This window comes from Centrocercus urophasianus, unplaced genomic scaffold (genome assembly GCF_019232065.1).
Source record: "Centrocercus urophasianus isolate 14NV4802_14NV808 unplaced genomic scaffold, USGS_Curo_1.0 seq_20, whole genome shotgun sequence".
Classification (NCBI taxonomy): domain Eukaryota; kingdom Metazoa; phylum Chordata; class Aves; order Galliformes; family Phasianidae; genus Centrocercus; species Centrocercus urophasianus.
In genome coordinates, this window is record NW_024884756.1 from 12275862 (window position 1) to 12300826 (window position 24965).

Here is a 24965-nt window from a genome sequence, read left to right on the forward strand (position 1 = left end):
CGTGGGGAAGCGCCGCACACAAGCAGCAGGAGGAGCAGGGAGGATGCAGTCCCTGCCCTGGGCACTGAGCTGCCATCTCAGGCTCTCCTGCTCCCCAGTGCATGCACAGCCCTTCACAGAGACAGCTTTAGGAGAGAGTTTATGATCCGACATGATACAAAAAAGCTGTTGTCTTACCAGATGGCCGTAATCAATAACTACCAGATGGATGCTAGATCCACCCCTCCCTCCCATAACTCTAACAGGCCGGGCAAGAACAAGGTAGCTGTGCTTCTGTTCCAGGCTATGGAGCCACGAGTGGAACAAAAGGGGGGAAAGAGAAGATACCCAATCTGAGGGCCATTTCCAACCCAGCACACAGTGCTAACGTTCCCAGACTGACGCTGCCCTCACTCCCCTTTACCTCATAGCACACGTGGGACAGGGACAGGACTGTAGTATCGCCTGGCCTCAGCCAGGAGCAACCTGTGTACACAGTGTTGGCTGGGCTCTTTCATAGTTTCTCACCCTGCATAAGACATTCTAAGCAAGGAGCTTTGCTAAGTTTATCTCAGAGCAAAGCAGGGGAGCGTAATCTTTGGCACTGAGCTCCATCAAACAATTCAAGTGCAGATTCCTGTGAGTCAGGACAGAACAAGGGCAAGGCTGTATGCTGGTCTGCTGCCTCCAGTAAGAGTTAAGAAGCATTTTTAAGTGTCCTATTGCCCAGGGCCACAGGCTGCTCTCCTCCAAGGCTCTCGTGCCCTGTGGTGGGCAGGAGATTTTTTGCAGGGACGGCACTGGTGCACGCAGCCCCACGGCAGCACAGGGTCCTGCCCAGGATGGGGGTGTTCCTGCCAGGACAGGGCGTGCCCATGGAGGGCTTTGGTAGCGAGTCTGGAAAGTAATTAGGATTTGGAGTTGATGTGAACTTCAGCAGAAATGCTAATCTGGAGATATACATCATGCTGTTATCATTCAGCGACACAGCATGGTTTATGTGCTTTTAATATCCTATTTTATCCCTTTTGACCCCCACTTCCCATCATTTCCCTTGCTCAGCAGACATCAAATACCCTTTTTTCCAGCAGTAGGGCTGTCAGAATAGTGTTTACTATGTACCGCTCCTCAGGCATGCGTGCAGGTCTTGTTATACGTGTGAGGACACACAACACACGCACAGGCTGAAAGGACACATTTCCACAGCACAGCCTCCAGCTCCATGTTAGCACAGTGGCTGACACACAACACCTTGCCACTGAACCTAACACCGGAGGACAGGAAATGTTTATCTGAGCTTGGACCACAATTTTAGCCCGGGAGGAGCACCTCAGGCCAGCCCGAAGGTCCCCATGTCCCAGGAACAGCTCCTGGTGGCTGTGGCAGTGGGGGGAGCAGCTCCTGGCAGCCTCCCTTGCTTCCTGCAGCCAGCAGTCGGAGGGCTCCGCAGCCAAAGGTTGCATATGGACCAGCACGCTCAGCAGTTGCTGATGAGGTTTGCTGCTCTTTTTGGTTTAACATATTTGCAGCTTTGTTCTTTTTTAGCTCAATTCACACATATGAGCATCAGGGGCCAGAATCCAAATTTACACCAATGTAATTTGTTGCTGATTTCTGCAAAGTCAAGCTTGACAGGAAGCAGAAGCGGGACCGAGCCCAGAAAACTTTATCACTACCGCACACATTGCTGAAAGCATCTCTTATGTGACCTCAGTCCCAACCACCTGCTTCCAGGAGAGCACCCTCAGCTCTGCTTTAGATTTGGGGATCAGTGGTTTCCTCCAACTGGATTGCATTCTTTAAGTGACATAAATCCAAACTGTGGCCATGATACCATGTGCACCAGAGCAGAAGCGCCACCCAACTCCCATCTCCAGTCCTAGCCATACCTTGTTTCTGAAAAGCTGATGGTAGCAAGTCACAGCTTTGTACCCAGTTCAGCACAGCAGAGAGAAGCCCAGTTCTTGGAGGACAGGTGCTCAGTACAGCTAGAGCACCTCTTGCATGCCTGGCCTTACACCTCTTTCCCACTGGGGACACACCGCACACATGCAGCTCACTGCATCACTGACCAGGGCCTGGTCCTCAGCCTGTGGATGTGCTGTTCCCAGAGCTGAGAGAACTGTGGAGAGCCCCACTGACTTGAGCAGGCTCCTCATCCTGCCTCAAATTAGCACTCGCGGCATGGGAAGAACTAGCAGGAAAATGTGTGAAATTCGGAGCGCCAAGAAAGAAAAGATTTCTTCCTCCTTACCAAAATAGAATGTTGCTATTCTTCCCCTCCTAGCTGCTTTCCTTCCCACTCAGCAGATAGCTGGAGCCAAGTCTTCGGATGGTGTAAATCAACATACTGCCATCGAAGGATAAGAAGTCACAGTAATTTACACCAGCAGAAAAAAAACCTGGCTGCAATCTAGGGAAATGGGCACGCACATTCAGCAGCGTGCACACGCAGGCGCACGCATTCGCTGACGGTGACAGAGCCAGAAGACGAATGGGAAAACCATTAACAAATTAAAAGCACCTTCCAAGAAGCAGTCAAGGGAACTCATTTTCACCGCTGCATCAGAAAGCCACCAGTCTCCTCCCCACATACTTTATGTTTACGTTTTAGTCCAGCCAGCAGGTCTACATGTAAAATTAAATTGATAATCAATGAGCAGCAACCTGCTTAATTAATTTGCTGCAGAAAGCAAGAGGCAGGAGAAGCTGCAGAGGCTGGAGGAGGGCTCTTACCATGTTTCTCACCATGCGCACACATCTCCCAGCAGAACTTAGGAGTTGTGTTCCTGATGCTCTGCAACTGTCCCAGAGTGATGGGAGCATTTCTGAGCTGCATTAGTGCCAGTGGGCACAGGCACTGCCAGTGCCAGGGCTTGGAGTGAAGGACAAATGGGAGACAGATAGGCCCATGCAGGCAGAGGCAGCAGAGCAGGCAGCGGGAATGAGGTGCCCTCTCTTTGCTGTATTTACAGTGCTGCTTGGCCACTGTGAGATTTCTTGGGGAGTGAAAGAAAAAGGGGGGAGGCAGACAAGAAGACCAAGGATGGCAGCAGCCCTGCCTTCATCTGTTTGTATATGTCTTCTTGGACCCACTAGATTTACGGCAGGATTATGTTACTCCCGTGGAGACAGAGCCATGGAAAAGAGCATGCTAACAGGATTAGGCCTTCAGGATTTAGACAGAGAAGCATGAAGGAGAAAAGTAGGGGAGATTATTTTTTTGTCAGATAGGGAAGGCACAAAACGGGGTATGTTTGATGGTGGGAGGATTCTGGCTCAAGAGGAAGGTGGATAGTCCGGGATTTATTAAATCCAGGAACAAGGAGTTAGAAGAAAAATGATACTTGGCAACACTGAACGAAGCACAGCCGCCTGGGCCAGGCGCAGCATGCAGGGTTTGCCAGCATGGTGCCTGTGAGAGGCTGCACTCAAATCTGAAAGCCACCAGGGATGGGAGGAGTGGTACTCTGCTAGCCTGCAAAGGAGATAGCAGGCCCAAGAACACAAAGCTGCAGCCTGGTTGGGAAAGCCAGGGCCGTAATTCTCCCCTGGTACTGCACCAAGGGTGAATGCAAAGGGCTGCTTTTCCCAAAGCCTGGCGGCTTTGTACTGCTGTGAAAGCAGCAGAAGCAGGCTGGGACCTGGGGATGCTTCTGGGCAAACTCTCTGCACCACGATGCCGCTGCGCAGAAGCACGTGTGGCTTTCTGGCTGATCACGGGAGCTTTACTTGAGATTTCCACAAAAAAGAAGCCAGGGCCTGAAAGCTTTTCTCTTCCTCCTCAGGTGAATAAACACAGGAGACCTCATTACGAACTAAAAGGGCGAAGGACTGCGCCTACGGGAAAGCATGAGGGTCTCCAAAGATTTATCCTCACTATCCTCTACCAGCACCGAACACCTCTAATGTCCCTGGCTCCATGCGCAGCTGAGGTACTGCTGAAGCTGTACGCAGTGATTTATCCTTCCTTCCTGCATCATCTGAAATACCACCCAGGAAGGTTCACTGATAACAAGCATAAAGCTGTCAAAACAAGTAGGAAATTGAAAACGCACATCAGCTGGATCTTTCTGCCACTCCTCATCTATTGACTTAGAGTCTCAAAGCAAATGCTTCAGTTGCCTTCTTCCCATTCACACACAGGGAAATGGAGGCAGTGATAGCACCTATCTCGGCCCCCCACTACACGATCCCTGAGAGCCGAAATCTGCAATTACAAATGTGGGGAAGCTCAGACCACACGGAGACTGGAACCTGAAACCCTGCAATGAAGGAAGTGGATCAGAATGGATGAGCATGTTGTTTTCCAATAAAATCCTCACCACTGCATCTGCCTGAAGAAAATGGTCAAAAACAAAAGGGCAAATCCTGCCAGGTACTCTTTTCCTTTCTTGGGTTAAAGAAGGAGTTGTTTTTTAAAGATATTTGCAAATGGCCAGATAAGATCTTGGCACAAGCTGCAGGGCCAGTGCCTGGAAGATAACCTCAGGGGCCACTGACCGCTGGGTGACACTGAGAGGGACCCGTGCTGACACCACTGCTTGCACACAGAAACAGCAGCCCTGGCCCTGCAGGCTTGGGCACATTTACAGGGTGCCTGGTTTCCCCTTCGTGTCTGTGCCCAGACACCCAGAGAGAGGTGACAAGCAGGAGCACTGCGGGTAGTGGCACAAAGAGAACCAGGTTTTCAGGCTAAGCAGCTCAGTGCAGGATGCACAAAGGAGAAAAAAGCCAGTGCAGCTTTTCTGGAGTCATGGTTGTTTAGACTTGTCCCATGGGGATGCTCTGGAGGGGAGTAAGGGGAAAGTGTGACAGCAGTATGTGGTGGCTGCTTTCCTGCCCATCTCCTCTCCGTTGACACTCAGGGGACCTATAAGAAGGCAGCTCTACACCTTTGGTCCCATATCCTGGAAGGACAGAGTATCATCCCCTGGACGGGAGGATAACTGCAGTGTGCTGGGCTCAGCTCTGAGGGACAGTGGGGAAGCCTGGCCGGAATACAGGGTGCCAGGAAGACTTGCTGCTCCCCTCCCGCTGGCTGCAGCTTCACCGCCTCCCAGCACTCAGTGCTCTGCAAGGAAACAGCCCAGCCAGCCCCTCTGCTCAGATTGCATATTAATCTCGTTTTCCGCCGCTTCATCCTGCCTCTCCAGTTTCCCTTGCCATGACTGCCAGCGGCTGTGGACTCAAAGGTGAGCCATCATGTTCCACAGGGACACAGCCCATCCTTGCTCTCATCCCAGACCTGCCAGGAGGGGAAGTGGGAACGAAGGGGAGGAGGTCAGAGCTCTCTGTCCTCTGCAGAGAGAATGCTCCTCCTCCTTCCACCGCTCTTGTGCTTGCCGGCTTTCTCCTGCTTTAGCTCCCTGATAAAGATATAAATGTCAGCTGACCTGCCCACAGTACAGCAATGCATTTTTTTTGGCCCACACATGGAACAGAAGTTCAGAGCAGTGTTTGATATACCCCATATGTATGTGCGTGCATCTGCATATACATATATATACTTATCTATACACATGTATATATCTATCTATCTATCTGTGTGTGTGTATGCATGCACAGAGAGGAACAGAGTCCCCCGTCTGTCTGCCCCTCCCCTCCTTGCTCCTCATGGCACCAAATCAAGCTGCGGCAGACTTGACAAATCTCTTTGGCATGGCTCACTCCACCGTTGCAGCCTGCAGTGAGCAGAGTACTGTGCTGACGCAGGGTGATACCTGCAAGCTGAGCGCAGAGGCTGAGAGCTTCCCTAGCACAGGAACAGCTGAGATTAGCATGGACCAGAGCCCCCCAGCCAGGCTGTGAGTGAAGAGCTGCCCCTGGCCTGCCATGGCTCAGCTGCCAGGATCGCTCTTGAGGACAGAGGGAGGGAGAGCACGATGTTCTGATGCAAGGGGTAGGCGAGCCACTGAAAGCAATTACTTGTCTTCCAGCCTGGGGAGGTGCCTGCTAAATTGAGGCCAGAATGTGGGAAAGTGGTGAGACTGGAATAAAGGAGTAAAAAAGGAAAGGTTTAACTTTTTCTCTTTCTCTTTCTTTTTTTTAATGAAGAGAGAAAGTAGGGCAGAAAAGAGCTGATAGGGCTTGAGGTCCAAGTGTCAGTAGGGTGGTAATGCACATGGCGATGGGGATGCTCTGGGCTGGCACCAGCCAGGCTGATGTAGGCAAGCCCAGTGGGGCCCTGCTCCACCCTGGCTAAGGACGAGGGGTCTGGGATGGCAAGGATGGGAAATCAGCCTGCAGAGATAGTCCCAGCAAGACCTCAGACTCCCCAGTGGCCTGCCCAGAGCAGGGAGATAAGCCCCTGGCTCATAGAAAGCACCGCTGCACTAAGTGGCCCTGGGGAAAGCAGGCTGTGCAGCACAGCGAGAGCTCTGCCATCAGCTGCAGCCCAGGGCCTGCAGGGCAGCTGGTGTTCCATGACCATGACAGACAGGCAGTCTGAGCTGGGAGCTCAGAAGGGGCTGTGCTGCCCTGTGTCCCCATCTCCGTACCTCTAAAATAGCAGGAACACCAGCTCCCTGGCACATGAGGAGCTGAAAGGCTCCAAATATTGCAGGTATGAGGCCTTGCTAGGAGTCTCTCACAGTGCGGACTTGCTGTGGGATGAAGAGCAAATTTGAACCGCTTGTGAGGAAGGGAAAATCACATGGCCCGGAAGGGAAGGAAATGTCTGAAGGAATCCTGGACAAGGCGGGCTACTGCAGTTCATGCCAACAGCGCCTGTGCCAGTAAAGGGAGGGGACAGCTAATTTAACAGAAATGCTGAGGAAGCAGAAACTGCTAGGACGTGCATGTGGGGGGAGGCAGGCAGGCCCCATTTCAATCAGATCACGGCACGGCAGTGGGGAGGACCTGAGCATTGGCAGCAGCACCAGTGGGGTCTGAAGAAAAGCAGGGAGAGCTTTTCCAAGATGCCCTTAACCAGAGGACAACCAGATGACCAAGGCAAGTGACAGAGCAGAAGCAGCCAGCACCACAGCTACCCTAAGCCTGGCTGGCTCTCCCCGTACAAAACCAGATTGTCAGTTCCTGCTTTGCCTGTCTCAGAATCACCTTGCCGTGCAGCACCATGCGCAGGCCCTCAAAGGGCCAGGAACCCGTATTTATACCCTACCTTGCTCCCATCTGCATGTGCCTCCCACGAACACGGTGAGAGCGTGCAGCAGCTCCTGGGGTTTGATGCACCACTGCCAACCGCGCCTGCTAGCACAGATCCCACAGCTCTGGCAGCCTGAATCGCTCCTCATTATTTATTGTTCATTTTGTTCTCTGGGATGGTGCGATCCCCTCTAAGGATTTGCGCCCTTTCATTTCCAAGCCTCAATAACTCCTGAACTACAGTTTCATGTGGTTTTGTGATTGTTAACCCAGCATGCAGACGGGGCTATAGCCATAAAAGCTCAATGAATCTTGTATGGCAAAACACAGGCTGTAAAAGCATTTTCTCCTTCATTTGCAGTCGAAGAACATACTCTCACCACTACGAAAGATGCAAGAGCAGCCAGGTTTTCCAAGGAATCACGTTTCCTCATCGCTGTGCAGCGGAGAGAGGACTATTTCTGCTCTGCTCAAGGCATCATCAGTCTTTTAGCCCTCATCAGAAAAAGGGTCGCTCACAGATTAAACACTGTAGGTCTGTAAAATCACTCTGTTCTCTTCCCTCCCATTGGCTGCAAGACCCACCAGGGCACACATAAAAGAGACAAAAAGGCCTTTACCTTATGGTTTTTACCATGTCGGTACATCATCCAGTCCTCCCCGTTGGTGCTGACCTCCAGCTTGTAAGTACGGACATAGTACCCGTTCTGGGTTTCTCTGGAGATGGCACCCTGTGTAGCAATGGCTGTGAGCACAGTCAGGAAATGGAGGTCCACCTTTACAAGGGAAAAAGGGCCAAGAGACAGAGTGGTGAGCAGCTGAGAGCCCAGGCTGGCTAGTTAGTTCCTCACTTACTTTCCCAAACATTAAAACGTGCAAATTCAGTCTGTCTCCCTCTACATGGGGAAGCACATGGGAATGTAAGAACTCATCTCCACAGGCGTAACTCCCCCAGGCTGAGTTCAGCAGGATGCCTGCAGCAGAACAATGGGACAAGTGTAACTGGTCTTGATGTGCCCATCACAAAGCCACCTTCCTGCCTTAGACCAAGCAATAGGATCTGCACAGAAACTGGAGGCTCAGGTCCATTAAACAGGACAAGGACTGACTTCTTCCATGTAAAATAAAAGCAGGGTGTCCAATTAGCAAGTGCTAGAGTTTCTGGTTTTCCTTTTTATTCTTTTTTTCACAGTGAGGGTTGAGAAAGGTCAGCAGAGCTGGCTTGGTAGCACAGCCATGAATGAAGAATGAGATGTCTGCTGGAGGCAATGACATTCACCATCTTCCATTCTTAGTGCCCTTTAGCAAGCAACATCTCATGGCAATGTGACACAGCCAGAAACCCTGTGTGTGGACAGAAACTGCAGATCTAACTAGGTCCTAGGGAAGGCCTTGGCTCTGACAGCCCCCTACCTGACGTGCAGCCCACTCATGCTCCTTGCATCACTGATGAGATAAATATTATTCTAGCTGTTTTTCCACACGTCTCCTGGAGACATTGGTCCTCAGGCCAGTTGCAGTCAGTGGCCCTTGTAAGTGGCAGAGGTCTCTCAATTTCTGTCAGTATGCTGGAAAGCCCATCAGCACTTTGGGCAGGAAGGAGAGGGGTGAGAGAGGGACAATGGGTCAAGTCAGCCTTATGCAAGCACGTTAATGGGAGAGCCAGCCTATCTCATTTCACGGAGGCACTCCAGCTCCCCCGCTGCTTGCTCCCCATGAGCCACAGAGGCAATAAAAAATTCAACAAGCCTTATGGTCAAGGGTCAGTTTAACAGCGTGATGCTCCATTTAGTGGGGAACAAGGCGAGGGGAGTGGAAAGCATACAAACCTGGAGGTACTCTTTGTTGCTGTCTACATTGGGGGTCCAGCCGTTGTCATCGCTGTTGAGCCGGCTCTGCTGGGGCGTCCATCGCCCATCTGAGTAGGTGGAGGAGGCACTGATCTGCATGTTGGAGATCCTTCCAGACTCCATCCCCAGAGGCACATTGCACTGGAAGTCTGAAGCAGGGACACACACATAGATAGCTTACAGTGTCTGTATTTCACTCCCTAGTGGAAGGCAGCCCTAAACTATCTTTTACATCTAACCCTGAGCAAAGCTGTCTGCCTGGAAAGATGAGCAGATCTGTACAATCTTGTGTGTTGTGTGTGCTCACAGATGGCACTGTGAAATTAAAAGTGGCGCAGCTTTATGTCTGAATGGCCTTCTGACAATCAACACTGTCCAGGTCTTTCTGCCCTTCTCCCCTTTCTCCACCGCTGCAGTTTTAATGCACTGTTCAGTCTCTTCCCTCCAACTCCTTGTCTCCTTGGATCAGGATGTCCCATGTTCCCTTGCCATGAAGTCTCCCATCTTCTTGAAGGCTGGAGGTGAAAACTAGGCACTGACAAGGCAAGGAATGTGGGCAAGGAAAACAGGAGGATGCTCACTGCTGTGCTGCCAGCAGCAACATCAAAGCCTGGCACAGGCAGGCCTAAAGGTTCTGTGTGCATGTGAGTGTATGGGTGTGTTTGTGGATGTGTGCTTGCATTATTTGTGATATCAGTCCTGTAGGGATTAACCAGCCATAAACATGAAAGACTCTGGCATGCGTTTATTTGGGTTTCCTCACTTCTAAGACTTTTAAAGGTCGCAATTAGCCCAATCTTACTGCACATCTCATATATTTTATGGTAGTTGTCCTGTAAAAACAATAACAGTGAAAACAGCTCACCACTGCTGTGGGGCTTGACCAAACTGTTTGTGTTTTTAATGCGGCCAAGTCAACCCCGGGTGGAAATGATGAGCCAAGTTAAGATCTCAGTGGTATTATTAGAGTTTCAGTTTACACCAGTGTGAATCAAAACAAGCCTAGCCCTTTAATAGTTCCTGTGCTTGATTTCTCAAGCCTTGTGTGTCACCAATGCTTTATTTCCCAGACCTTTTAAAGAATGGGATAGAAAGGGGATTAAAGAACAAATCAACAGACTGTGGAAATATGTAGCAGTGAAGAGCTTGTGCATATCTGTAACTCTCACAGCCTCGGCAGAGGGACCCTTAGCTGAGCTGTGGAGCAAGAGGCTGTAACCCATCTCCCCCAGCCCTGCACAGCCCTGCTGTCCATCATTGGGCTCTCAGCCTAGGTCAGAGATCTCCTCACTTTCTCTGGGATTGACGGGTATCCTGAAGGCTTTTTCTGTTGTATCACAGGTTTGCTGCTAACAGAGGTTGAGAACTGTAGCTCCGTTGCAGAAATATAATGGGAAAAGTAATTGAATTTCTTCTAGCCTGCAAGTGTTTTCACAAAGAATCAAAAAGCTCTTCACTCTCAGAACATACAACTTTTCTTCCTTACACCAACTCGATTTATTTCCCTTAATAAAGGACCTAAAACAAATTCTGGTTTGAATTTCTTAGCGCTTTAGGCATTTCTTAATTAGACAGACATGAAATTTCACCTTGTAGTTTGGGGCTGTGAATTTTTGGAAAGCTGGAGAGATTTTCCCCAACACTTTAATGATTTTGCTGCACCCACTGGGCTGAAGTCTTACCCTAAATCGTTTGGGCTGAGCATATACACAAAGGATTCTATCCCAAAAGGTAAGGAGAAGACACGAGCAAGTGAAAACTTAAGGAAAATTCAGAGAATGTAACTCTTCCTTACATCCCATTCCTGTGAGAAACAGCAAACTCAGTATAATTCTTCTCTCTGTGGCTAATAGGGAAGGAGCCCTTTAGGCAGACTCTTCCCACCTCACTGTTGCAAAGGAAGAGCTTAGGTGAAACAGACAACACAACTGCCCAAGACATGCTCAGGACATTTCCAACTTACTTTCAGGCACTTCCTGTTGGATCAAGTAGTACTGAGCAGAGAAACCATCTTTAGCCACAGCCAGGTCAGTGTGGAAAGTGAGTGACAGGACACCGGTGGTCGAACGGATGTCTGATGGCATCTTAGTGCCACAGTACCTGCCTATCAAAGGGCCAACTGTAAAAGAAAAAGCAACAGTGTTAACTCCTGCCTTTTCCCCAGCCTCATTGGTCACCAGCAGGTTGGCATCACTCAGCATGGATGCCTTAGCAGGAGAGATTGGGATGAAAGAAAGGCAGGCTTTGGGGATGGGCTACTTTTTTATATCCACTGGCCCAGTGCCACGCAGTGTGCTGCGCAGAAATATCCACTGCAGCAAATATTGCTCTGCAATTGCTGGGAAACGCTCCAATTTGCTCTGTTTCACAGTGTTGGTTCAGGGTAGGGAGATCCTCTCAGCATGCATGAACCCTTTGCCCTTCTCTTAGTGAGGATCAGTGCTATGTGGGAGTGCCCCATGGGACTTTTTAGATCAGTGGTTACAACAGAGCTTTAGTTTCAGGATTAATGCATGCAGCCTTCTGCAAGCAGGTTGCTCCCATGGACAGCCACAGAGTGCCCTAGGCTGGATGCTGCAGTCATCTCTAAGGTTAGGTACCTTTAATCTTAAGAAACAGAGCACAGAATTTTGGAGCTCTGTGAGACATGGAGAGGCGCTGAGGACGCAGGAGTGGCATCCCATGGCTTACCTTGAGGGATGCCATCCCAGATGTCCAGCCAGTCATACTTGCAGTCTCCCTCCCCTGCCTGCAGAGGGTCATGCTCGAGGTCAAAGAGCACAAAGTGGAGGAGGATTTCTGTCTTTGGCTTGGCTATGATGGTGAAGACGCAGTCCAGGTTGTGTGGATATTTGTCAGGGAAACCCGGAGACTCAATAGTGCCATTCGAGGCAGTGAAGTTTCTGGAACAGTCCTCAGAGCCTGTAACAGCAGGGAAAACCCAGTCTTAATGACAAGCTTAATACCAACAGTTTGACAGACGGTGGAAACCCCATTTTGAGCTTAGAGGGGCTGTGTATTCTGGAAATTCTCTGTGGCCCAAGAGCTGTGTGACTTTGCTCACAAGGATGGAGAGTGATTTTCAAAGCTTTCCATGGCTGAAATGACAAGGTTTGTGCACTCGCTGGAGAGAACAGTGTATCTAAATCCCTCAGATAGCTATAGATACATACCCCATGTGCCTCTGCTGATCCCCTTGCCAGTTACTCCGAAAGCAGGACTAGGAAGGTGATCCCATCCAAAGCCACTCAAAGCCAGGACTGTGACCTGGCACATCAGTCCCTGCTGCATCCCCCACACCAAGGTGGTAGTTCTGCAGGGGAAGGGAGGCCATGCCAAGCTGGGCTGGGCTTCCCCTACTGGCTCCTGAAAGAGTGACCTGCTACCTGCCATCATCATCAACCCATCTGTGCTGGCAACAGGCCAGCACTGTCCAGGCGTGATGGAGGAGCCCCTGCTCAGTGACGGAGCTGTCCTGGGAAGGAACAAAAGAAGAGTAATGGGGACTTCATCTGTTTCAAGAAAGCTCTCCCCAGGGGCCGGTCTCCTGCAACTTCTCTCAACATCTATGCCTCAGTTTCCTCAAGAAAATCAAGAAATGCAAATATTTAGACAGCGAAAAGACCCAGAGGGGCCAGCGGGTGCCAATGTTTCCACTGTCAGCTGGGAACCTTGGCAACCCTGGGGAGGCAAGCAGTTAGCCTGCGGTGCCCCTGCATCTCTGTGAGGGATGGGACAGCACCAGCACACGGCTGTGCTCGATGGCCACAGCAAGGGTGGGGGAGATGGAGCTGTGGCAGGGGGCTCTGCCAAGAGGGGGAACAGAGCCCCTTTCTCACAGATTCGGCCGTCCGCACCAGAAATGCAAGTTATTTCTATCCTTAAGGAAGACCTTTGCATGCAAGTCGGGCAGACAATGTTGCCTCTTATTTATTGCTGACCTCTGCACTGGCCCCCGCCGCAGCTCGGTGCCCCCTCTCAGAGAGCCAAGGTGCCTCGGGGTGGCCAGCGAAAGGGGAATTTGTGACGTATTCATACCACGGTGACTTTGAAACCACTGCTCTGTGGAGGCAGGACAATGGCCAACAGAAATCTGCAGCCTGGAGCTATTGGAGGGGAAAGGAGACATTACAAAGCTTTGCAGCCGCTGCTGCAACCCGGTGTTAACAAAGGTTTCAGCTTTGGTTTTGCTGGGACACCCGCCTTCTCCTCTACAGACCCTTCTGCTCCGTCTCTTCCAGGCAGCACGAGCCTTCCTGGGACTAATGGGAGACTTGTTATTCAATTCAGCATTAACCTCCAGGAGTCAGGCCAGCAGCCCACAGTAATGGCAGGATCCCGGCACCGCATTATGCAGTGCCTAGCTGGAGAGCTACTCAGGAGAGTCTCTTAATTGACTACCTAATGAAGCAGCCAGCTTTTCTGGTGTGAACCTATGGAGTAAAATGCAGAGGCAAAAAATAAGGCCAAGCACAAATCACAGCATAATGCCATGAACGGGGATAAGGGTGTACTTCATTCAGAACAGCTGAAAAGACAAATAGATAAACAAAATAATGCAAGCTCCAAGCTAGGGAGAAAATCAAAGACAAAACCCAGAGTTAGGAGTAAGGAACTGTCCCCTCGAGACAGGAGAGAGACATAACTATGTCATTGTATTCGACAGCAAGTTTCCTCATGTGGAGCTCCTATCGGATTTGGCATCTTTGTCTACAGCTTGGCTGATACCAGCAAACAATGATCGTCTTTTCATAAGAATGCTGCAGATAATAAACAGGAGCCCTGCTGGCTTCAGCAGCACGGACCAGCCTGAGAGCACACTTTGATGCCCAGCGAGGAGGGCTCAGGCCAGCCCTGCCAAGCTGACTCACAAAGTGAGCAGCAGGGAGGCTGGGCTCTTTTGTCAGCCCACAGACCACTGACTGAGTCCCAACAGGGGACTCAGAGACTGGTATGCAGTTGTTTGTATGCAGATTGCCCCTCTCACATAGTGATAAGGAAAATTCAGCACAAGGTGTGGAAATAAATGCTCGGTTGAAAAGAGTTGTTTTTTTTGGTCACCTTTAAGGAAGAAAGAAGCTGAAGCAATGCTGCTTTTACTGATGTGGACAATGACAATCCAGTGACCTTTAAAGCTGGTGACACACTTGCAAGCTCCCCTGGCAGCTCAGACTGAAGGTGTATGAAAATAAAAGGTGAGGTTTGTTTCCATGCAGTGCCTGAAGCACACTTCTCCAGGGATCCCTGGCAGGGACAGGGCCGGGCAAGGATGGCAATGTGGTGCTCCCAGTCCCCTATGCTGAAATATGCCTTGCCAAGCTAAATTTCATGGGTTGTTGCAGGAAAAAAGCGTTTCTCTCTCTGGAGACAGTAGCTGCCTGCAGCGGGAGAACGGTGGCTAGAGGAGTGACAGCACAACTTCAGGCCTGACAGCTCTGCAGGAATCTCCATCAAGGGATGCAAACTCATATCCAGCCTCCAGCCAACACCATCTCTCCCCTCCCAGAAGCAACAAGATCGCCTTTTCCATGAATTTGTCCCCTTCCTGGGGACAACATCTCCCAACACTGGCAGTCAGTTCCTGCCTGCTGCCCCATTCCTTCCCACTGGCCACCTCTGCCATCTGCCAGTTGGACCACTTCACACCACTTTGTGCTCCGAGGCAGGGCACAGACTCGATCTGGGAACCAGCACAACTCCGTACCCAGTTTCTTGGGCTTGGAGTGTACATGTGTGTACCAGGAAGGAGTGGCAAGAGATGCTGAGCAGGGTCACCAGTCTTCCCACCTGAACACAGGCACTCTGCCATCTTCTGTGTTAGCAACCGGCCTCAACAAATCCCAAGAGCCAGCTGAATCAAATAAGTCTTCACCATTAAAGAACAGCAGTGGTCTGAAGTGGCTGCACCAGACCAGATTGGTGGCTGACTATGCAGCCCAGGCAACCATCAGCAACGGCACTTTCCTCATTCACGAGAACCTCTAGACACTTCCTGTCCTCACCAATCCACAGTAAAATTGAGGAATCCCATCCCTGACCCCTAGCAGCAAAGTCTCCACATCCACCTCCACGTGTGAGCAGATGGGGTGCCTGTGAACCTGCCTGCCATGTGGTCCCTGAGCACTGGTGCCTGTGCTCCTGCCTCTTTGTAGAGGCGGATCAGTCACCAGCCTCTGCAAAGGGGAGGCAGTCTTGTGTTCCCTTCTGATTCTTTACCAGGCACGGGCATGTTTTTCTTGCTGGATGCAATGACATGAGAGCTGCGTATGTGTTTCTTCCAACGCACCACCACAGAAATGTGGGCACTGCATCTCCATGCAGAACATGCTCCTGCTCCCTTCGTAAGCGGGCACACTTCACTCACCCGCACACACAACACACTGAGTGGGTTTTATGCTCTCACGCCTTCTTCCCAGACACACAATCCAGACAAATATTTAGACAGAAACGCTATTAAAAGGCCTTTGAGCAGCTTTTACTTTCCTCAATAATAGTTTGGTATTAAACAGAATTATGAATAGTTCCTCTCATATTCGCCTGGAAAGGCACCGTCTCTACCCTTGACAGCTCTGCTGACAGCAGTCCCTTGAAAACCAGAGCTTCTCAGTTACAAACCTAGCTTCCAGGAGGAGAAAACACAGTGCCATTGATCATTCCTCAATCGCAACTCCACAGGAGGGGAGCTCCATACACTCCTAACCCAAAGACAATCCCCACTTAGCCCTAACAAGCTCCACGCATGCATGAAGAAAGATAAGCATTTATGAGTCCTTGAATTCAAGGGAGTGTATAACAAGGAATCCTGCTTTTGATGCCACACTATGATCCAAAAAGGTACCATCATTTCCCACTCTGGTATCTTTACCTTATTGGAAGTGAGATGATGACTAGCTTAAATGTAAAAAAAACCCCAATAAGCTAAACTAAAAAAAAGAGCTCTTTATCTGTGAAGAACATGAATGTGCTAACACCATACAGCAAAGGAGAGCAACAACATCTCCTTGTGAAGACCACTGAGGCACACAGCCTGGCAGACAGGCACTGACTCAGCCACTGACCTGTCTTGTAGATCTCATAGCGCAGGGAGAAGCCGGCCCCTTGCCGCGCATAGTCTGAGGTGAACTTGATGTAGAGAGAGGAGCCTGACGAGATGATGGTAGGAGGTGCAATGTTCCCGCAGTGCTTGCCCAGCAGGTCGGCTGCTTCGTTGTCTCCATCTCGGATCTCAATGAAGTCGTACCTGTGAGGCAGGGGACATGGCATGAAAACCATCTGTCAGAGGTTCAGCATGCTGGGGACAGACGCTAAGCACTTATTTATCCGAGTATTTCACAGAACTACCTTCCAGTCAGGTTCCTGGGACTCAGTCATTCACATCTACACACACACAGATACATTTTTCCTTCTTGTCTGTCTGCCCCTTTCTCTACTGTGACCTCACACAATTATTATTTTATTGTACCCACATCCACTTCAACTTCACAGACAACTTGCAAAATTCTGGACACAATTTGCCTGCATTTTTACAAAACTCCTTTGGCAAGGGAGAAGCTCAGTTCCAATACTCCTGGGCTGCTCTCCTTCCCTTCCCTCTCTACGTGCCATCATTCTACACATTGTGTACATTCTTGACGCTGCATTGGTCCTTTAACAAGAGTGGCTGCTATACTTACTCAGGTTTTGGATGGTAATACCAATTCTATTCTGTTAAGTGCTAACTTAGACACATGTGGATGAGAAGCTCTGCAGGAAGAGATGGGCAACCACATCCACCACCGCCCAGCCCTTGGGTCCCTGTAACAGCCTGCCTTCCCACCTACTCTGCCAGCCCACCCAGCCAGCCCCTGGCTTTGGGGAGGAACACGGTGGCTTGGGGGAGCTGCCTCCTGGTGCTGAGACAAAGGCTCGCTGCAAAGTCTGGCTTGAAGGGGAAACTCCCACAGATTCCTTCGTCTGGGCCATGACTAACAGCAAGGTAGTATCAGGCTGCGTGCGCTGCGAAGAAACAAACAGCTTTTATGTGAACATCTTGTTCTTCAGCTGTCTCCTAACACCCGCGCTCTCCCGCCCCTCTCCTCATCTCTGGCCAGCACGCTGCTATTTACAGAGACTGCCCATCTCCCTTCCATTGCTCATTTGCTTCGTTATCAACCTGTTTGAACAATGCTACAGCTCTTCTTGTGGGGCTGGGAGGGAAGCAGCAGCTCCACGCTGCCAGAAATCTGCCTTTTGTCACAAGATCTCGTGTATGAGAATCAAGAGTTGAAAGAAGTAGCTTGCTGGATGCAGTGATCCTCATGTGACTCACTCCCGCTCTGCAAAGCTCACATTGGCGGGCAACAGCCTGAAAACAAACTTACAGAGACGCAGTGTGTTCCTCCACAAAGAAAGATTGCCTGAGCAGCTTCAGTTTCACTCCTTTCTGGGACTAAATCAGGCCAAGAGCCAGAAGCAAAACGCCTGCAGATAAAATCCTGTCAGTGCTGGACGCAGCACTGAGTTAGCTCTAATCACCCAGCCTTTAACTCCATTACAAATGCCACAGCCTTGGCCAAGGTGAAACCTAAGCAGTCCTGAAATGAAGCACTGGCACAGGAAGAGACCTGGCTTAGCTGGTGGGTGGAAGTGCAGGGATGTAAGCTCCCCCAGCCCCTGAGCAGCTCCCCGTCACCTCGTGACCCCTTACTGCCCTAATACCACCCAGCAGCACCCTCCGTGACCCCACTAATGTCCCTAATGTGTGGTTTGCTCCCATCCTCTCTCCTGGGAGGAAGAACACAGAGGACAGTGTTAGTGCTTCTTCTAAGCACAATTTTTTTCCTCCTTGTTTGTCTATTTGTTTAAAGTAGTGCTGAGCAAATAGCGGGGACATTTTGTTCTCATAACTCCTTGATCTCAACTGTGTGTGCAGCCCTTCCATATCTGAAGTACATGTCTGTGCTACAGGACTGCCGACAACTACTGAAATAATGAACATGCAACAAAAATCAATTTGTTGAAAATACGAGTGTTGGCAAGACACAGCTAACATACTGCGTTGGAAAAGCTGCCATTTGCATGGCACAGGCGCAGGTTAGCTGCACCCCAAGGAAACACATCTTGTGTCCTCATGGGGTTATGATTGGCCAACTCTGGACACAGCCTCAGCTGCTGGAATGCAGCACTCCAGCTCCTGCTGCAGCCAGCACACCCAGCAGCCCACTGCTCTCCACATGGCTTCTCAACCACCCAATGCTCTAGGAGCCCTGGCAGTTTCAGAAGCAAATTCTGGACCAAGAAATATTTGCTTACTGAATGGGTGAATGACTTCCAATAATACATACAATTTGGGAATATTGCAATCTGCTCTTGGACAATCTGCAAATGGAAAATTAAAAGAATGAATCTAGTAAGTAAACCATCAGGAAATATTTGCCTCTCTCTGAATTAAACCCTGTTTGGCTTCATCCAAGCATCTAACCGAGCTTTCTCTTACTGCTGCTAATCCTTAATAAATCAAACGTTACAAACAGCTAAAAAAGCCCCTAGGAGAAGGTCAGAGAATCCTTTTTGCCAAATATAAAATGAACATAAACACATATGAGTTTTTGTTCCTAGCTAAAAAATCTTGGCTCAAGCCCCTTGCTCCTCATGAGGCAAAACCCCCTTTCTTCAGGTCATGTAAACAGAGCACGAATTGGGAGCGCATTACGGTCAGGAGATAGCTCTTGCCCAGATGAGGGGGAGCACCTCCTTCCTCTCCAGCGCAGCAATTAAGCTCCAGGCTTTAAAAATGAAACACCAAAGACTCCTGGTCCAAAACAAGAGTTTAAAATTTCAGCAAGAATACCGGCTAATCCCACCACAGACTCCTTTGGCATCATGCGCTTTGGTCTTGTCCGTGCCTTGGCCCACAATCAAACAAACTGATAAACCCCATTCTCCTCATGTTGGGTCACTGGCCAGACCTTTGCTTCTGTTAGGCTTAAGCATTGTTTCCAGACTTTGTTCTTTCTATGTGAAAAACAAGAAGAAAAAATGGAAGGAAGAAAGTGCAATGCAGGAGATGGTTTTTTAGTCTAACCATTTCATTTACAGATAATTACAAACTAGTGCACAGCTGGGTGGGACAATTATGCAGTGATTGCATCCACACCACCCTGACCAGCACCCAGCAATTTGCATTTCACTCGCATAACCAAATCCACTACTTCAGTCAGCATGCATCATCACCCTGCGGGCTGACCTCTCTAGCATTACCTCCACTGGGCAGGCTGCTATTTCCAAGGCCACATTTCACAGCCACTTCTTCTCACTTCTTTCTTTCCAACCTTGGTGATTCTATGATTCTTCCCATCCAGGCATTGCTCCAGAGAGCCAACCACAGCTACGTGAAGGCAGGGCACAACATCCATAACTCAGATCTGCGGTCAATGGAATAAGCAGGTCTCCTTGCAGGGAAGATGGCCACTCTTGGCTGTTCCTCCAGCAGCGGGATATTCTCAGCTACTGCTGGAGTGGGAGGGCCAGCCAGCTGGTTTGAAACAAAACTTTCTGCTAGAGAGTTTTAAGGCAGGAAGGTAAAGCTGAAGTGCTTTTAACTACCCAGACAATGGGGGGCTGAGAAGGAAGGGAAGTGCAGTGCTTAGACACTCTTCTTGTAGCTGTTTAACAGAATTAAATGGAAAATGTAAGATGCTTACAAATATTGCTGTGTTTTTATTAAAGATTTTTAGTAGAAAGTGCTTTGCGGATGTTAAGAGAGCTTTTATAAACTAATTATAAAGCACTTCTAATGTCTGTATTACTCATGCTTGCCTGCTTCTTCCCTCAGTCAGCCCTCACTAGTTCCTAGCCTCTTCTTTCTCTCTATTTTCAATAAGTCACTTTGTTGCTGGCTCCTGAAAAAGGCTGCCAGGCCCTATAAAGGCCAGCAACGAGCCCCAGTTGCAGTGGTGAGGAGACTCCACCTTTTCAGTCCCATTCTGCTGCAGAATGGCTCATGGGATCCTGGCCAGCCAGCTGTGCTCCCGTGCTGAGGCCAGCCCAGACCTCCTGGGTGCCCACCCACATGCTGTGAGCTGCAGGCACTGCACCCTGCCTGGGAGCAGCACCAGAGAGCTGTGTCGTGCCAATGGGCGCTCCTTCCCAAGACACATAGACAGCAAAAAGCTGTTCTGGGACTCACTGTTCCACACATAATCAACAAACCTACTGCTCCCGGATCACAGCTCCTTAGAAATGCCAGGTCCTTCCTCACTGAAACTCACTTCACGGACATTAGTTAGCTTAGTATGGAGAGAAACACAAATGATAAATCAATTATTTGCTCACAGCCATAGCACCTAACCACACGTGAGCCCTGCTTCAGAGCCCACCCAGGAAAGCTTTGGCCTGGGAACACTGGCAGTGTTCTCAGAGCTACCATTGGAGAAGGTGAGGCTTGTACACAGCTATGCCTGGGCTCCAGCGCTTGCCAAAGCCAGAGAGACACAAGGCTCCGACCTGAGCTTCCCCACCGTTTAATTTGGAGCTGTTATTTATAGTCACTTCCAAGGGGCCCGTGCCTGCACCTGGCAAACATTAGTGAAGGGATCCTCACGAGACCCTGAGAGGTGGGAAGGCAGACAAGAGCAGTGGTTGGCCCAAGGTCACACAGGAAGCTCGCAGCATGGCCAGGAATAGAAGCCAGCCTTGATTAGACAGATTAAATTATATTAGAAGAGTCTGGCCTAGATAGACAGAGAGACAAATAGGTACCGACTGCGTGCCAACAGCCCCAAATTTGGGAATGCCCAGTGTTGACTCAAGCCTTCGAGACTTCTGGTCTGCCTGAACCATATGTTGTGGTATCTCGTATACATCCGCTAAGAATATGAAGGGTAACCACAATGCCAGTGGAGTTCAGCAGACATTAATGTTCTGCAGATATCTGGGGGGAGGTAGGGACCTGCTTAGCCACAATGTCAGCAGGCAAATGCAAGCACTTCCCTTGAAAGGGTATTTATTTTAATTATTATTAAAAGCACAATGTTTTTAAAAGATGCTCTAAGAAAACGCTGAATTAAGCTTAGGAATGAGATAGCAGCTGCAGCATAAAGATGGTTAAGAAATGGTCAGGGGCAGCTCAGCACTTGTTTTGTAATCAAGGGGCAGCTAGAATTAACGTCCATTACATGCCAGCTGGCTTCATCAATTCTTCTGTGTCACCACCCATCTTCACGCTCTTTCTTATGCCACCTTCCAACCAAATCCTCATTTCATGGGTGGTTACTTTGTGAAAGACAAGAAAACTTTTCCATGGTGTTTACACAATCTTGAGCTACTGAATGACATTCCCTTCAAAGCTGAAATGGCTGCAGAAACTACTGGGGACTTTTAAACAGAGTTTTTATAGCCGTGATACCAGAGGCAAACACCTCTGCAGTCTGATGAAACAAGAGCAATGAAGTTTGATCCTAGCTGCCAGCCCTTAATCAGAGTAATTAATTATAAATACAGCAGATGAATTGGATTCTCCTTTGATTTGAACTGGCTTTACACTTGTGTAACTCATCATTTTAAGGGTAATCACTCCTAATTTATCCTAGGGTGAGAAGAGAATCAGTCCTCACAGGTCCCAAATGGATTTGTGTGCAGCCCTAAAAGTTCGCAGTGCAGCCAGCTAGTGTCTGCGGCTCTCGCAGACAGGCTCACTGCCCTGCCTCAGGATGGGGGTTAATCGCTCCCCTGCTCCGACGGCAGATCTGCTCTGCCTGGGACTGCCCTCTGGGAGACTGGAGGCAGAGTCTCAGCCTGTAGCTCGTGGGGCTGTTTGTGCCACGCTAAGGCAAAGGATGCACCCGGAGCAGCAGAGCTTACCCTTCTTATGCCCTGACATAAGTGCGCCTGGGAGTAACCAAGACAAACAGGCCAGCATTGCTCTGCATCTGGAGAGATTTCACCGGATTTCAGCGACCGAAATTATCACAGTCTGGTGGCAGCCGAGGCTGGGCTGAGCCTGGGGGTACATAATTGCTTCAGATTTCTCGGAAGTTTGTTTTGAATTTGTTGCATCCAATTACGCCTTGTGCAACCACAGTGCTGTGGCGTTTTGTAATCATTCCACTGCGTGTTGGAGTATTTTATCTCTGCAGAAATCTGACCAGAGTTTCTGAGAAATGAGAAAAATCCAGTCACCCCGTCAAAAAAATAAGGAGGGAGTGAGGCAGACAGAGAAAATAACCCTAACAGATTGGAGAACTTCAAAAATGCCTTCAAGACAAAAAACGGAAACTACAAATAGCCTCTATTTATATTCCTTGGACTGTTTTCACCCCCAAACCAGCACTGCTGATACGAAGAGTCTCAGCAGCAACTGTTAAGTTATGCAGAAAAAAAAAAAAAAGAGTTAGACAAGATGCATCTTGCAAAGGGAAGAATAAAACATATCTGTAAGCTGCTTTTGTGGTCCAGGAAGGAGCAGCTCTTAGCACACTGCCTGCTGCCCCACATGCCTCTCGTCCCAGATCACTGTGGTGCGATGGATGGAGGAGTGCTCTCAGCTGGGGCACGTCTGGAGAACTATTCATTATCTCAGAAAACAAGATGTGCACTTCAGGGGTTTTCTGCAGACTGTTGTTCAGGGGTTACGCATGGATGTTTAATTTTATTTCTGTCTCTATAAATTCCTCACCCTTCTATCTTTAGCTACAGAGGTCGGTTTTCACAAGATGTTTTTGGAAGTGTTTGGGAGGGGAAAAATTCTGGTGAAACCAGAAATAAGATGCACAGAGTGTGATCAGCACAGCCCCCTCCCCAAGCACTCAGCCCTTCTGTTGCTGCTGCAGGGGAGCTGAGGCAGCTCGCAGCTCTCCATAACCCCTGAATGCAGGACACTTGGAAAACTGCATTTGCCATTTCCTCCTTCTGCTACAATCCATCTGTGGAAAAAAAAAAATTGACTCTTCTTTCTGTGTCATTATACTGTCACCACTCACAGGCAACCCAATCGCTAACAAAGAGAAAAAAAAAACCAAAAAAACTATATAATAAAAGATAACAACCACAAGAGGGAAATTTACTGCTGAAGAGTAGCAGAGCAGGCGGAAGGCAGAGTGCAAACGTTCCCTTTGCTCTCTTTGCTCCTGATGCCAGCAGTCTGGACACCAGGTGGGCACTCGCAGTGCTCCTGCTGCCACGAGCCCCCAGGTCCCAACAGGCCCCACTGTGGGCCTTAGTTCCCCTGAGAAGTGGCCCCTCTGTGCCACCCGGCTCAGCCCGCACTGCCCTGCCAGCTCAGCCATGCAGTGTTTACAAGCCGCCCTCACCCTCCCAGGCTGCGGTTCAGCTCCATTGACACTAAAGGCAACAGACTCCTCTCCCGGCGTGTGATGAATCAATTACTTCCTCTGACACTCTATTACTACAGCCCTTACATCTCCAGATTGCAGATGAAAAGACAGGCTGAGAAGGGGGACAGGGAAGAGGAGAGGTCTCCTGAGGTCTCCATCAATTGAGTTGTTGGACATCTGAAGAAATCCCCATCTGCCATATTTAAAGACACAGAGAAATGTTTTGCTCCTGATCGGCAGAAAATCAGAGGATTTTCATAGAAGAAAACCTAAGAAATCAAACGGGTTAAAAAACTTCAACAAGGTGCAGTCAGTAGAGATCAATGATAAATCAGTCCCCTCAGCTGATGGAGAGCTCAGGCCTTGGTCCTGCTCACCATTATCAGCCCAACATCAACGTTACCAAAGGCACAGCACGTGAGAGCCAGGCATTACACCTTCCCTTTCCACTGCAAAACAACAATGTAAATAAAATCTCACATTGACACTTGCAGAAGGGGAAGGAAGCTGAGCACATGCTTCACACTCGTGCCAGCAGCAGGGGATGGGAGGGGGGGCCCTGCTTGCAGGACATCCGTCAGCAACTCCTGCTCTGTGGGCCCCCAGGGGGTTCCTGACATGCTGACCGCCTGCGTGCAAGCACCGTGCATGCACACGGCCTCGGCACGGCCGTCTGTTCCTCTAAGGGAGTGATATTTGGGACAGCCACCAGGCACACGTGCAGGGCAGCCACCCACCACTTTCTGTGCTGCTTGTATCAGGGCTAAGGAAGTCTTTGGCAAAGGATTTTTGCTACAAGACTCATCCCACTGCCTCAGCCTCTGCTTCTAGCAATTTATTAGACTGAGATATCTCAGCTGCATTAAAACTACCATCCTACTGGACTGGGATTACTCAGCAATGCTGTACGTACGTCCAATGAATCCCTTAGGATTCAGGAAAAAAATCAACCCACGTTACTCACTCTTTCTGACGCTCTACCCATCTACTTGCTCAGTCAGCATAAGAAGAGCTTACAGTGGTGTGCTTGAACTGATATATCAAAGACAGTTGCTTAAAACATCCTGGCTGTGATTAGTGGACCATGACTGCTATTAACTTATAAGGAATTCCAGGATCACCAGACTGTGGTTTGCAACATGTTATTACATTGCCATTCAACAGTGATGCGCAGCCGCTTGATTTAAAGAAAACGGAGAACTCGCCTCATGCTGAAAACTAACCTCTCCCTGTTCTTTCAAATAAGCTCTGTGCTGAGCTCTGGCCAAAAGCAACCAGAAATTTCTTCCGTTTTCAGTCTGTTCTTTGCAGTCTGTTCTTTTTATTTTGCATTCATATTTAATTGCGGAATTCACACTTGGCCAGAAAAGGCTGGGAAGGAACCAATCTTCATATGCAGAGCTCTGACCTGCTCTGTGCAATGCTGCAACAAAGCAGCCTTTGGTGGGGAACGTGCAATGCACTGTTACTAGCCAGACTGGTCAGTGAGCCTGCAGATGCCCAAGCGTTCATCACTTTTTTATAGGGTGAGGAATTTAAAGTGTGAAAGCAGGAGTGGTAAAACCAACAGCAGGGAAGGGGAAGTGCCTCAGTCTTACACTGCCCAGCCCTGGTACTGTTGGTGAGCCCAACACTCCTTCCATCACAGCCTGACAATAGGCATGGTACCCACTGGAGAGGCTGTGTGTAGCTAAAGAAAACAGTTGCTCATTAAAAG

The 24965-nt window shown here is 49.5% G+C and overlaps 1 protein-coding gene across 6 annotated transcripts in view; it reads right to left on the minus strand.

The window, feature by feature from the left end:
• Positions 1–24965, minus strand: part of NRP2 (neuropilin 2) — a 79540-nt gene that overhangs the window by 37093 nt on the left and 17482 nt on the right. For all 6 annotated transcript variants that reach the window (XM_042822168.1, XM_042822166.1, XM_042822167.1 and 3 more), the window contains exons 3-7: positions 15995–16176; positions 11628–11858; positions 10900–11055; positions 8916–9085; positions 7707–7862 (exon numbers count right to left, since the gene is read on the minus strand). In XM_042822168.1, the coding sequence (XP_042678102.1) occupies positions 7707–7862; positions 8916–9085; positions 10900–11055; positions 11628–11858; positions 15995–16176 (895 nt within the window). The remainder of the gene's footprint in view (positions 1–7706; positions 7863–8915; positions 9086–10899; positions 11056–11627; positions 11859–15994; positions 16177–24965) is intronic.